The sequence below is a fragment of the Ictalurus punctatus genome, chromosome 1, assembly GCF_001660625.3.
Source record: "Ictalurus punctatus breed USDA103 chromosome 1, Coco_2.0, whole genome shotgun sequence".
Lineage (NCBI taxonomy): Eukaryota > Metazoa > Chordata > Actinopteri > Siluriformes > Ictaluridae > Ictalurus > Ictalurus punctatus.
This window is the reverse complement of record NC_030416.2, coordinates 11,263,297-11,277,090: the sequence shown is the minus strand read 5'-3', so window position 1 is coordinate 11,277,090 and position 13,794 is coordinate 11,263,297. Positions and strand designations below refer to the sequence as shown.

Here is a 13,794-nt window from a genome sequence, read left to right as displayed (position 1 = left end):
CCTTTCTAGGTTATGGAAGAGTAAGCTACGTCTGGAATGGTGTAGTGTTTCCAGTTCTTCTCATGATTGTGGTTTTTGGCCAGAGACACAAACATGGTCACTTTCATGTCTAGCCAGCATAAAAAAATAAAAATGATAATAAAAAGATGAAGAAGAGAAATGAACTTGGAATGTTCATGTAAATGCAATATGGACCTATTGTACACTTGTCAGCTTTGATTTGGCTTCTGTTACAGCAAGCTCAGGCATGGTATATGAAATCAGATACCAAGAGCTTCTGCTTATAAATGCTGAACTGCTCAACTTCAACAAACAGTAATTTGCAATCCTTAGCCAAAGGTACACATTCAAGTTGAAATAAGAAAGTGAACTTTTTTGAAAGAAGATGAAATTTGTGATGCTTCTGCTGGTCTTCACTGCCATGGTGGGCTTCAGTGCTCTTTGCCAAGGTACTGTACTGTTTCTTATAACTGTCATTACACACATTATATACTCTATATACACAATAACTATAATTTATAAATGACATCGGATATTATACTTTGTTGAGAATAACACACATATGAAACCTTGTAATGAAACTTATTATGAAACCTATGAAGGAAAGCGGCCATATCATACCAATTCACGAACATATTTGCTCTCACCTGCTCACATTGTGCTTTTTGCTTGGTTGTCCTCACAGCAGTTATTGACTCCCAAGTATCAGACAAAAACGGTAAGTTAGGTGTATTCTGTCATTGCATTAAAGGTCTGGTTGTGTTGAAATGAAAAATTCTGACAATAACCAAAACGTGAAAAAGAAACTTCTTTTATATTTAAATATATCCTTTATAATAGACATATAGTAGACATAATATTAGTGCTAGAGTAGCATTTTTTTTTTTTTTGCTTGTTAGTACCTTTTCTGCCTTAATGGAGAAAACAGTATTTCTGATTTATTTATACCTGATATGTATGATCTGATTTACAATTAGCATGCTTTCACAGCAGTAGCTGCAGGAAATAGGGGGTTTACTGGAGTCTTTTACTCTGTAAATAATACAGTGACAGCCAGTTCAGGAGATGCAGTTGGATCTGCTGATGTTACCAGTCACACCAGATCCACCAAGCAGAGAAGTGCAAACTGTGTCTGTGCAGGTGAGTAGTGTTACAGTTTCAAAGCAAAAAAAGAAGAAGCGGGACCAGGAGTGTGGGATATAGTGCCCGCAAAAACCTGACTCAGGGGGAAAAAAATTGTTTGTGTACTAAATAAACAAATAAATAATATTTTGTGTAATGAAGCCTTCTTTATAATACAAAATCCATTCTGTGACTGTCCTTTTTTTTTTCTTTTTTCTTTTGAAGAGTACTCCTAGTTAACCATTCTCAGTCCAAGACCATTAATACTATAATGAAGCTTGTATGACTTAAATAATTAAAGTAAATTATTTTTATTTTTATGAGCTTACATTAATTGCTTCTATGTCAGTATAAACTGAGATGGCGCTAGTTTTTGCAGCAGCAAGAACAGCATTTTTACATTTAAATGAGAGCAAACTGAATAATTAGAAAGGTTTCAAACACACATTTGGGGGGAAAAAATGTTGAGACTGAGATCAGTGGCCAAGTGTAACACATAAGCTAACATATGCTCACGCTTCACATTTTACCTATTGATATTAATTTAGCTGGACCCTTGCCTTAAAAGGCTTTTTTTTGTTTTCAGTTATGGTTGTAACGCAGTAATTCTGCACAAACTGAGCCCACTATTCTTTTGTGTCTTCAGGAAGAAGTAAAGCACGGAGAGGGTGTCAGTGCAAAATGAATAATTTTAAATGTAAGTCACTCTCTCTCTCTCTCTCTCTCTCTCTCTCTCTCTCTCTCTCTCTCTCTCTCTCTCTCTCTCTCTCTCACACACACACACACACACACACACACACACACAGCTTTGTGATGGGTATTTCCATCTTTTAAACTTTCCCTCTTGCATTGTGTTGCTGTTATCATTACTGTATCATTAATGTTCTTCATCTTTTCTCAGATGGACTCAGTCCAGAGGAGAGGGTCCTGTGCTTAAATAAAGGCATTCGAAATTACAAAAAATGCAAGACTGTGATTCTCAAGACTGTGAGAACCAAGGAGGATCCCAAACAAATTAGTATCCCAATGTAATCATACACATTCTAACTTCTTTGCAAGGCTAGCATAAATATTCAGCATTTGCTGCTTCATACATAGAGTATTATCTTTTATTAAGCTCATCAAGTATTCCAAAAGGCAGATGTGGGAGATACCATAAATCATTTATTTCACTACAATATTATGCATAAGTACAGGTATACAGATTGCATGTAGAATATAGATACAATTTTCACAAAGTGCCTTCTGATGATATATTTGCTAGAAAAATATTCTTTAGCTGTATTTTATCACAATTTAATCCAATCTCATTAAAAAGTATAAATCACTATCATTCAATGTGTATTGTCTATGATGTTCAATTAACTAATGATATAAAAGTAGTTTGAATGAAAGTGTGCACGGTTCATGTTTGTAAAAAAAAAAAAAAGTAACAATAAAAAAAGTATTAATACAAAGACTATATAATGAGGGTTTTTAAACCGTGAAGAATAATATGGCAGTGATTTAATCCTTTGTCTATTAAATATAAGGAAAAAAGTAGAAAAAAAAGCAAGTATAGCCAGTATAATTTATGCAAGGATAGCAGCGAGTACAAATGTTTAATAAACACAATGCCCTGCTGAAAAATTATCATTTGTGTAAGCATTGATCAGTCTGACAGTTTTTTCCCCCTGTCCTGGCGAAATTAATGTGCACTATTGATAGAGGTACTTGTAGGACATTTTGATGGTTGATTGGTTTAGCGAAAAAAATCCTAAGACTTGAATATGCCAAGACTTGCCCTGCTGTCACCCAGTTCTCTGCATGTCATTTAGGTATGTGGAGTAAAAGAGAATTTTCTGGAAAACAGCTCTAAGTCATCCGGTCCTCTGTCATTATTTATGCCTCTGACAAAACAACCATCACACCCCAGAGATCACTGTATATCCATAGAGAACATATGACTTGTCTAACAAAGTTTAATATTCTTAATATTGATTATGATACTTCAGGAAAACAGAAATAATTTAAATATCTGGCTTTAATCTGTTCCTCAGAGAAGGAGCGTGGATAATAAAATTAATATGCTAGACTTCAGGCAGAGAGGAATGCACAATACAGTCGATTCGCAAGTCAGTTAGCAGGCCTCAATTAGCAGCTCAGAAGGGCTTCAGCAACATTAATACAGGAAGAACAAGAGCACACAAGGCAGTCAGCAACACGCTAGTCTGAAGAGGAGGTGCTGCATTATGTTCTGTTAAGAAGAAACATAACAATGATGGTGAAGTAATCACTAGCAATTACAAATTTGCTACCAATAAAATAGCATAATAAATTAGGGTACTAAAATATTGTAATAATGTTTTCTATTTTCATAGAATCTCTAAAATCTAAAGATCAGCCATTTTACTTGTGGAAATACTCTGCTCACCTGAAATAACATAGGAAGTTGACAATGTTTGATTGGTCACGGGGTTTATGGCCACACAGGTGTAGTTGTTACAGAGAGGAGACATTAATGATAAAACTAACATGGCATCTTCTTTAATGAAAGTGTTGTTAAAGAACCAGTGGTAAACACTTGGTGGCTGAGACTTTGCATTACACTTTAAGACAATGGTGGCCTTGATGTCAGCTGTTATAGTCACGTCTACTGGCCCATCTGTTTAACACAAAAAACATGCAGTCAGGTATGAATAGAGATTGAAATAGTATCACATTAAATTTGTCACAGCATCAAATTTGAATTATTTTAACATTTTTCTACTGTATACAGTGCTGAAAAAAAAATAGACTTTTCTGAACTGAATTAAGTTCTCTCACCCAGAAGTTAAATTAAACCAAGTGTGATTAACTCAAAAAGTGAAAAGGGAGAAATGCATTTAAAGATTCCAAGCCAATTGCACATAGAGATGGCATGCTTACATCTACACTTGCAACATTACTGGCAAATTAAATAATTAATTATATGTTTACAATAGGAAACGGCTTATGATTATTGATGGTAATTGCTATGATCAGACTCTGTCTCATTACCTGAAATAAAAGTCACTTGTGGTATTTAAACCTGAGTCTCGTGTCTGATTACAAACTCAGTTCATTAGGCTTATATCTGTTTTGCTACAACGGATAATTAAAAAAAAGTTTGGAAGATTATTATTATTATTATTACTATTATTATTTATTTACTTAAGATTTTTATGCATTCTAACTGCATTTACCACTGTGTTTGTTAAACTGTCTCTGTATCCAGTGTCATCTTTGCAAGCAGATGGCCAAGGTAAAGTTATAAAGTAGCCTAAATGAAAACATTCCATATAGTTTTCGTAAAATACAGTATAGCTACGTTTTCTTAAAGACGAAATTTCAAAACAATTACTGGCAGATAAAAATTTGGTCCAAACCTTATTTTTCATCAATTTTGGCTGTTTGCCAGAATTTAGTCATGGCAAGATTTGACTGGTTTTGACAGTTTGCCACATGTACAATGTATTCATTATCCAGGTTAATAATAGTGAACAGTGTCCAGGAATAACTTTCTTCATACTACAACATGATAACTTGATAATATATGATGCGGAATGATAAAGGCAAAAGTCACTTACAATTAACTATTAGATGGTAAGGCAGGCTAACATGTGGTCGAAAAGTATTTGTGGCAACACACTGATATGATCCATCATCAGTGATCTGAAGAGGGTGGAACTCTACAGTGGTGTCATTCATATAAATGGAGTTTGTGACTGTTGTATTTAATATCTGGTTGTCTTTTAGCCACTGGATGCTTTTAAAAAGGCCAGACACGTTACAAAAGAGCTGCATATCCTTGGAGGCCAGAGGGATGAGAGTGCTGGGAGTCACCACCACTGAGGAAATGCCCACTGAAGACAAAACAAAAAAGCACAGTTTTGATAGAAATGTCATTAGAAAGACCATAGAAATATTAATTAAAAAAATAAATCAATCAATTTACACACAAAAAATGTAGTAGTGTAGTGTCAGTTTTCCTGCTGCTGCTGATGTCACAACTTATAATAGAATACCAAGGTAGACCAAATGAGGTCAGGACCTACCAATGACAGTTAAATTCCATGTAGCACTGCTGTTTATTCCTGTGAAGTTATTGTGGGCTAGGCAAGTGTATTCCCCACTGCTGTTTATTGAAAGAGAGTTATCCTGATACACAGAGCCCTCCGCCACTTTAGAACCTTGGAAGAACCAGCTGTATTGACTGGCAGGTTGAGAGGAAGCAGAGCAATTTAGTGTCACATTAGAACCTACTTCAGCATTGTCTGGGCCAGAAATCCTAGTGAACCATGGACCATCTAGATGATTAAGAAGAAAGACAAGTCACATTTAAGCAATATTTGTCTTCCCGAATACATATTTAACCTAAACTGTTTTATGAAACCTGCAAATCTGTTGTCAATAAATAAGCAATAATAATAAGTCAATTTAGCTCATTTGAGTTTTCACAGCTTTATATATCATTACAACAAGCCATCAAGTTCATACACTCACCATACACTTTATTAGGAACACCTGTACACCTGCTTATTCATGCAATTAACTAAAGTGCCAATCATGTGGCAGCAGATGTTCACATCAAACATCAGAATAGGGAAAATACTGGGCACTTTAAGGGTGGAAAAATAGCAGCTTGTGTTTTTTAATCTTCAACTGTCTGGGTGAGCCTGTGACTTAGCCTCAGACTTCCTCAATCTTTTGCTGTAGCTCATCTGCCCCAAGGTTCTACATGTTGTGCTATCTGAGATGCTTTTCTGCTCATCACAGTTAAGAGTGGTTATTTGAGATACCCTAGCCTTCCTGTCAGATTGAACCAGTCTGTCCATTCTCCTCTGAACACTTTCATCAAAAAGGTGCTTCTGCCTGTTGGACTCGGTTTTTCCCCCCACACCATTCTGAGTAAACTCTTGAGACTGTTGTATATGAAAATCCCAGGAGATCAGCCATTTCTGAAATGCTCAAACCAGCCCATCTAAAACCAACAACCATGCCACTGTCAAAACAAATTAAATCACATTTTTCCCTCATTATGATGTTTGATGTGAACATCTTGACCTGTATCTACATGATTGTATACATTGCTCTGCTGCCACAAGATAGGCTGATTGGATAATTGCATGAATGAGCAGGTGTACAGATGTTTCCAGTGAGTGTATGTCTAGTAGCTGTAAATCTACTAAATCTACTAATGATCTAATGTAGCTGGACATGCATTATAATTCAGGACTTTTTCCATACATCCCCTCAGTGATGATTGAAAATATGAATGAAATGTGAAATGTGTTACTCACAATTAACTATTAGATAGTAGGCCATGCTGGTCACATTGCTCACAGCGTTGCTTGCTACACACTGGTATTTTCCATTATCAGAGAGAGTGAGCTGATTAAATGTGAGCGTCTTGTTTTGGTTGGAGAGAGAAAGTCGGCTGTCAGGAAATAGGTACACGCCGTCCTTAATCCAATAAACAGAGTCCACAGGTCCCGTGATGTCACAATTCAGGGCAAATGAATTATTGAATATTGGTGGTTCACCAGCAGACACCATTGGAGCAGCGGATATTGGGTCTAATTAAAAAAAAAAAGAAAAGAAAGAGATATAGTAATATAAATTAAAGGTGTAATCCTTCCTGCAAGGCTAACTCTAACCTCTGTTGTACTTGCTGGAATGTGGATAATCAGCTAGCAAAAAAGGCTAATGTTTCAAATTTTTCATCTCACCAATGATGCTGATGGTTCTGGTGACTGTGGCATATCTGAGAGTCACTGTGTTTTGAGCAGTGCAGACATAAACTCCTGTCTGGTTCTGAGTGGCACTGGTAAGCTGGAAGGTTGGGCTGGTTATATTAAAAGAAATGCCATTGTAGGACCATTGGAATAATGCTGCAGGTTTGGATTCACAAGAACAGGACAAAGTGATGTTTGATCCTGAAATGTATCCCATCATGTTTGGCAGAAATGTCATTGTCAGGTTGCTGGGACCATCTAAGGGAATACAATATTAGTTACATCTATTCAACAGTGAATCCACTGAATATAGAAAGAATAAAGCATCTAATGTTAGGTCCACGTGTAGTGTTAAATAATGATTTATCATAGACATGAACAGAACATTTTAGAATAATTCTATACTCACAGCTGACATTGAGGGAAATTGACCCGCTTGTTCCATTACTGATGCCGTTCGCCACGGAACACCTGAAAGGCCCACTGTCATATCTGGTTGTATTGCTAATAATCAGACCAGTTCCATCATTAATGAGTTGAACTTTGGCTGTTGTGACCTCATAGCTGCCATTATACCATGAGAACACTAATGCTGTGCCACGGGCAGTGCAGGTGAACGTGACACTCTCATTAAACTCCACCAGATTTGTTTTACTTACTGTCAGAGAAACATTCGTGATTGGCTCTGAAAGTAAGAATATATTATTGAAAATACATTTTCAGTTTCAAACTACAATTTACAACCTATGCTGGAGAGTAAAAAATAACTAAAACACACTGTACATACATTTAGAGAATATCTCAGTACGACTGAATTTATTCATCAATTGCCCCTCAAAATACCTTAAAATTAAAATAAATAAATAAAATAATATTTTTTATTAATAAATAATACTATTTCCCCCCACTTTCCCAGGTATGCATTTACACATGTTTAGGTATCTGATATATCTGTTAGTGATAAATAAATAAGACAGGAATGGGCAAAGAGAGCTCACCAAGTGCACACAGGAAGTGACTAAGGGTTATGTTGGATTTCCTGTAAGAGAGGCTATAAAAACAGCTATGCCAGAATCCCACCCTAACCCTGCACTTAACTATTCCCCTGTTTGACAGGTTTGTTCAACACGTGCAATATAATCAGCTAACAGTGTTCAAATACAATTAACTTGATGATTAATTTTTGAGATAAATTAAATGTATTATACCAGGGGAGTCATTAAATTGTGCTTAACTCTAGCCAGAGTTGAGCAACATTGTAACAGGACAGTCTAACAAAGTTTTTCTTTTTCTTTTTTTGTATTAGATACACTTCAGAATGATGTATGATCTTCTGAAGCATGAGAGGTTTATTTATCTAAATAAATTTGTCTTTATTTTTCAACAAAATATTACCAATAATTCCAGCATAATTTAACTTTTACATATTGATTTTGTGGCACTTGATATATTCACACATTTCCCATCTAATTTATTATTATAATACATTTGGTAGATTGGCCCTACATTTTAAAACTGATTTCACTACCAGTTATTTTTAAAGTTTTCTTTATAGCCCTGTTAACTTTGACTAACTTTTTCTTGGACATGGCTGTTGTTTTGTCTGATAAGTAAGGCAACACATTTTTCTTCCTTTTCCCCTTTTTTTCTGAAACATTTTCGAAGTATAACATACAGAAACTATTAGTGAAATGTTTTTGGATGTGTATGTTTGTAAACTCACCCTGAACAGAAAGTTTAAGTTCTGCGCTTACAGGTGGGGTCATGCCTTGCAGTACATAGAGACCAGAATTGTTCACTTGTACTGAATACACAGAGATCTGACTTGTGGACAAGTTGAAAGATATTTGCCCTTTGTAACTATCACTGACTATAAATGTATCCGGGTACCAGAACACCAGGACTTTCCCATCTAACATCCAAGTGCCAGCAGAGATACTCATCTGAGGATTTAGAGTAAGAGTGACATTTTCTCCAACAGCCAGAGGATTCGCAGATGAAGTCAGACTCAGAGAGGAAACACCTGAAAAAAGACATTTTATGTATATTATTAGCTATAACACTAGCAAGGTTGTTTTTCCAGGTTTGCAATGATGTCTTCCAGTGGATTGTTAAAACTACAAAATGTAAGATTTTGGAATTTCACACACTGTTGCTATCACAAGCTACTCGCTACAGAAGATTTTGTAAGGTGGGAGTGTAACTTTGCTTTTTCTCTTATAGCATAATATCAGACTCTTTTGCTCCCATTTGCTTTGTTTACACTCTCATACTGTCACATTTCTCTCTTTTGGATAATCTATAATAGATTCATTTAGAATGCATTGTAATTAGAATATTAGGGCTACAGATTTGTGTAGAATCTGTGGTTTCATAGGCACTATTTTGCATTTATTTCAAAATACACATATATTTCAACACATGTACAGTATATTTAAAAATAAAAAATATAAATGCAAAAACAAATGAAAAATAAGTAAGCATCCATCACTGTGGACATCAAAACTTAAATTATGTCAGTTACTGTTTACATATATCTAGAGATACAATGTTAGCATGTTGAGTTACATTATAAAGTATTCATACAAGTATTACATGTTTTATGATATTACACACAAATGTTCAAATGAAAATGTTGGTATTTACTTTATACAGCTTTAGTGGGCCTAGAACTTTGTGCAGTTGAACTTAATCATTGGTTTGGAGCAGATTTATTTTTCTGCTCCAACAATCCATGCCCCCCATTTACTTACCAGTTGGAATGAAATAAAATAATGGTTAATAATTGTCTTTACATATGATAGCCTACATATGATATCATTCTGCTTAAAGGACGGCTAGGATATAAATAAAACCAAACATTGCATTTAACTGAAAATCTGTATTTATTTCAGATTTATTTATAATTATATAATTTTCAGAGCATCCTTCTACTTTTCAGTGTGATTGGCTGCTTGCAGAAGAGTAGGAAAAATCATTTCTACATGGCTTTTCCTGCTGTTGCCCCATCTTCGAAAACCTTGCTATAGTGGCTATGTAACATCAAATCTTTCTGTAGCGGTGTGCAGAAAGTGATTAATTCTGGACTAATTCTAGACAAACTCAATACTTATTGAAATTATTTAAAATAATGTTTATAACTGGTTAAACGCTTAGACATTTTTGTTTGGAACAGTTTAAAGTGATATTATTTGTGTTTCCAATTATGTTCAGTTTTTATTTTTTCCATTCCCTGTATTGTTTCTAATCATTGGCTGGTAATGAGGGTGATATCTTGTCAGGACTAAGAAATGACACTATAGAACTATAGGCAAATACAACATCCAATATAAAAAAGGGAAAGAATAATATTATTACATTTACATTTAGTGCCTACTTTCTGGGATAAAAAAAGTTAAAGAGGAAGCCCAAGCCACCTTCTTAAACCTAATGAAAAATAGCCACTAATAAAATAAGGTAGGGAAAGTAGGCCATTACCAGAATAACAGTTTAATAAGGTCACTGATATGCCACATTAGGTTTGGTGGGAAAAAAAGTTTAAAAGTTTACAAGGTGCACAAGATGCACACAGAAAACTCATATTCTTCCATTCCGTCCACATATATATCAGATTTGTACCTGCACAAAATTACTAATAGGATAAGAAACAACTTAAAGATTTAACTTGCTGTGATACAAAGAGCATTATAATTCTGTTACAGCAAAAAAAATAAATAAATAAAAATAAATAAATAAAGAAAGAAATAAATAAAGAAAGAAATAAAAGAAATAAATTAAGTAAACATTTGTTTTTAGTCTTATTTGTTAAGAGTTTAAGTATAAAAAAGATAAAGTAAGTAAAAAAAAATGGATCTGAAGGGATATGATAAAATATCCCTCAATAAAACCTCAATATATAAGCAACAATAATTTTGAAATAATACATAATGACTAATATAGAACTAATACACATTAGAATATTAATGTTAGAAATACCTCTTATGTAGATAGTGATGATAGTGGCGAAGCAACAGAAACATTTAGACTCCATTGTGGAACTCAGATTTAGGAAAGGTTCCTTACTTGCTTCTTTACGGTCCATACAAAGAATGTGTTCAGGGTTTTTGTGGTGTTCAAAATGACTGCTACCTGTGTGTATACAGACAATACATCAGCAAATATTTGCATAGTTGTTACAAAGGAACTGTGCAATACCTTATGCACCCACACACACGCTCTCACACACACACACACACACACACACACACACACACACACACACACACACACACACACACACACCCACACACACACACACACACACACACACAGTTTGGGACTGCAAGGTGTGTTGGCTTTACAGTAAATTGGTCCTTGATCATTATTCACCAATACTCTCCACCAATCACAATTCAGGCATTTGCGCTTGCACTGAATGACAAAATTAAGGAGAAAACATAAATTACATGATAACAACTGTGTAGCTGCATAAGAGGGTATTTGGGTAATGCTCTGTTTTGCTTTTGTTCTAACTGTGTAATATCTAACCATGATAGCCACTGAGTCTAGGTCTAAGTAGGGACCTTTGAGTAGGAACTTTTGACTTCTGAGACAAGGTAGAAATACACTCCAGCTTAGTCGCCAGTCCATCAAAGGGCACCACACACCTACCAGCATTGCTTTTTGGGATCAAATCACAACCTCATAACTTTCTTCTTTTACTTATTTTTTTTTCTTTTAAAATATTTTTTTTTAAAGAAAACTATACAGTATCACGATTTGTTTAATATAACACCATCATTTATTATTTTGTGTTATTATTTTTATAATATAATGCTCATTTTATAAAGGATGCCAACATATTCAAAGGCAGTAAATCTTACATTTCTTCTTACCTTGTGTAAATATACCTGTATGTACTTAATGCAACATGGACACTATTTGCACTTGCTCAAAAACATATTGACCAAATGACTTGCAAAATGAAAGCATTTTGAAAATTACAAGATGTCAGAATAATTTCAAGTTTAATTTTATTTGTATAGTGCTTTTAATAATGGACCTTTTTACAAAGCTTTACAGAAATCTATACATTCTTAATATAAATTTTACACTTGTAAATGAATGAATGACAACATGTAGTGTGACATACTGAAGCAGAGCATGATCAGTATGCAGTATTCCAACATGATAACAACCCCAAGCACACCTCCAAGATGACCACTGCCTTGCTAAAGAAGCTGAGGGTGAAGGTGATGGACCGTCCAAGCATGTCTCCAGACCTAAACCCTATTGAACATCTGTGGGGCATCCTCAAACGGAAGGTGGAGGAGCACAATGTCTCTAACATCCACCAGCTCCATGATGTCGTCATGGAAGAGTGGAAGAGGACTCCAGTGGCAACCTGTGAAGCTCTGGTGAACTCCATGCACAAGTGGATTAAGGCAGTGCTGGAAAATAATGGTGCCACACAAAATATTGTCACTTTGGGCCCAATTTGGACATTTTCACTTAGGGGTGTACTCACTGTTGTTGCCAGTGGTTTAGACATTAATGGCTGTGTGTTGAGTTAATTTGAGGGGACTGCAAATTTAAGCTGTTACACAAGCTGTACACTCACTACTTTATATTGTAGAAAAGTGTCATTTCTTCAGTGTTGTCACATGGAAAGATATAATTAAATATTTACAAAAATGTGAGGGGTGTACTCACTTGTGTGAGATACTGTACATTTAAATTTTAAATGTACTTTTCCACATTTCACAAAAAGTAAATTTGTTTATTAATAAGATGTTAATGAAAGTTTGCAGTAATGCAGTTTAGACTTTTGAAAGCCACACATGCTCCAATCCCACAGTTCACCATAAATATATCAATCACTTAATTAAAACATATGATTTAAACTTACAATTATGTCATATCACAGCAAATCAGTGACTACATTTCCCATCCTGCACTGTGGCCTACAAACATGGCCGCCATAGACCGCAATTCCCAGAACACTCACATTCATTCTAATCACGCACACCTGCATCAAATCTAAAGCACTCACAACCACAGTTGATGATATCAGTTCCTCGTACCAGTTCCTTGTTTTGATTCAAGATATTCTTTGATCTTGTTTTTCGTTCTCGAATCTTGCTTTGCCTCGTTTTGCAGATCGCCTGACCCATTGCCTGTTTTTGACCACGCTATTGTCTCATGATTTGGATTTGTCTGCCTGCCTCTCTGTATTAAAAGCTCTGATCTGCATTTGCATTCGTCCTAACCCCCATTACACAAATCGTGTGACATATTAGGACAAAAGAAATGAATTTACCCTAGTAACTGCAATCATTTTCCAGACACATGATGTTTTAAAGACTCATGATGTCATTCAAGACACTCAAATGTTTGATGCATATCAAACTCATCCTAACCTCACTGACATCACTGACATCTTGCCTTTTCTGAGGTAATAAACTAGTAAACCTTACCCAGTCTCCTTTAGAAATTGGGACACTGTCACACAGTTGTACACTAAAGCTGCTTTCCAATAATTCTCTATGCAGAATATTATGGTACACCTTTACATTATTACAAAATGGTTTCTTAAGGGGAAACTCTACCATGTTTACAGTTATCTTTGTTTATTAAATGTGGTATATTATATGTAAATCACTCTTGAGTAACAACATGATTTAATTTTTTTTTTTATATTAGATACACTGCTGAGCGGAGACAGTACTGCAGTTTGTCTTTGTTATAGGCTGAACTGACATAGCAGAAATATTAAAATAATATAATTGAAAAGGAACTAACTACACATTGCAGTAAAGCTGTCAATTATTAACCAGTATTTACCAGTATGCGTACATGCATTTGTTCCTAGGCAGCACACATTTAATAATAGGCAAGCCTAACGTTTGGTGAGCAGGGTTACGACTGTGTATCTCTGACAGAGGATCAAAGGGTCTCG

At 35.1% G+C, this 13,794-nt stretch overlaps 2 protein-coding genes across 3 annotated transcripts; one reads left to right on the top strand and one right to left on the bottom strand.

Annotated features, from left to right (window-relative positions):
* Positions 1 to 291: 291 nt before the first annotated feature.
* On the top strand, positions 292 to 2,854 carry zgc:158701 (uncharacterized protein LOC100151367 homolog). Of its 2 annotated transcripts, none has more exons than XM_017470026.3 (5): positions 292 to 449; positions 689 to 718; positions 1,048 to 1,140; positions 1,769 to 1,819; positions 2,024 to 2,854. In XM_017470026.3, exons 1-5 carry the CDS (start codon positions 386 to 388, stop codon positions 2,152 to 2,154), a joined length of 369 nt encoding a protein of 122 aa, XP_017325515.1. In that variant the 5' UTR covers positions 292 to 385; the 3' UTR covers positions 2,155 to 2,854. The 2 variants fall into 2 exon arrangements, with proteins under 2 accessions (XP_017325515.1, XP_017325506.1); XM_017470017.3 differs by having other exon boundaries at positions 295 to 449; positions 686 to 718.
* Positions 2,855 to 2,980: 126 nt separating this feature from the next.
* ceacam1 (CEA cell adhesion molecule 1) lies at positions 2,981 to 10,986 on the bottom strand. The gene is made up of 9 exons (XM_017469816.3): positions 10,833 to 10,986; positions 8,581 to 8,880; positions 7,267 to 7,542; positions 6,852 to 7,115; positions 6,423 to 6,698; positions 5,178 to 5,429; positions 4,710 to 4,985; positions 3,536 to 3,766; positions 2,981 to 3,358 (listed from the first exon to the last, which is right to left on the bottom strand). Exons 1-9 carry the CDS (start codon positions 10,936 to 10,938, stop codon positions 3,264 to 3,266), a joined length of 2,076 nt encoding a protein of 691 aa, XP_017325305.1. The 5' UTR covers positions 10,939 to 10,986; the 3' UTR covers positions 2,981 to 3,263.
* Positions 10,987 to 13,794: the final 2,808 nt, after the last annotated feature.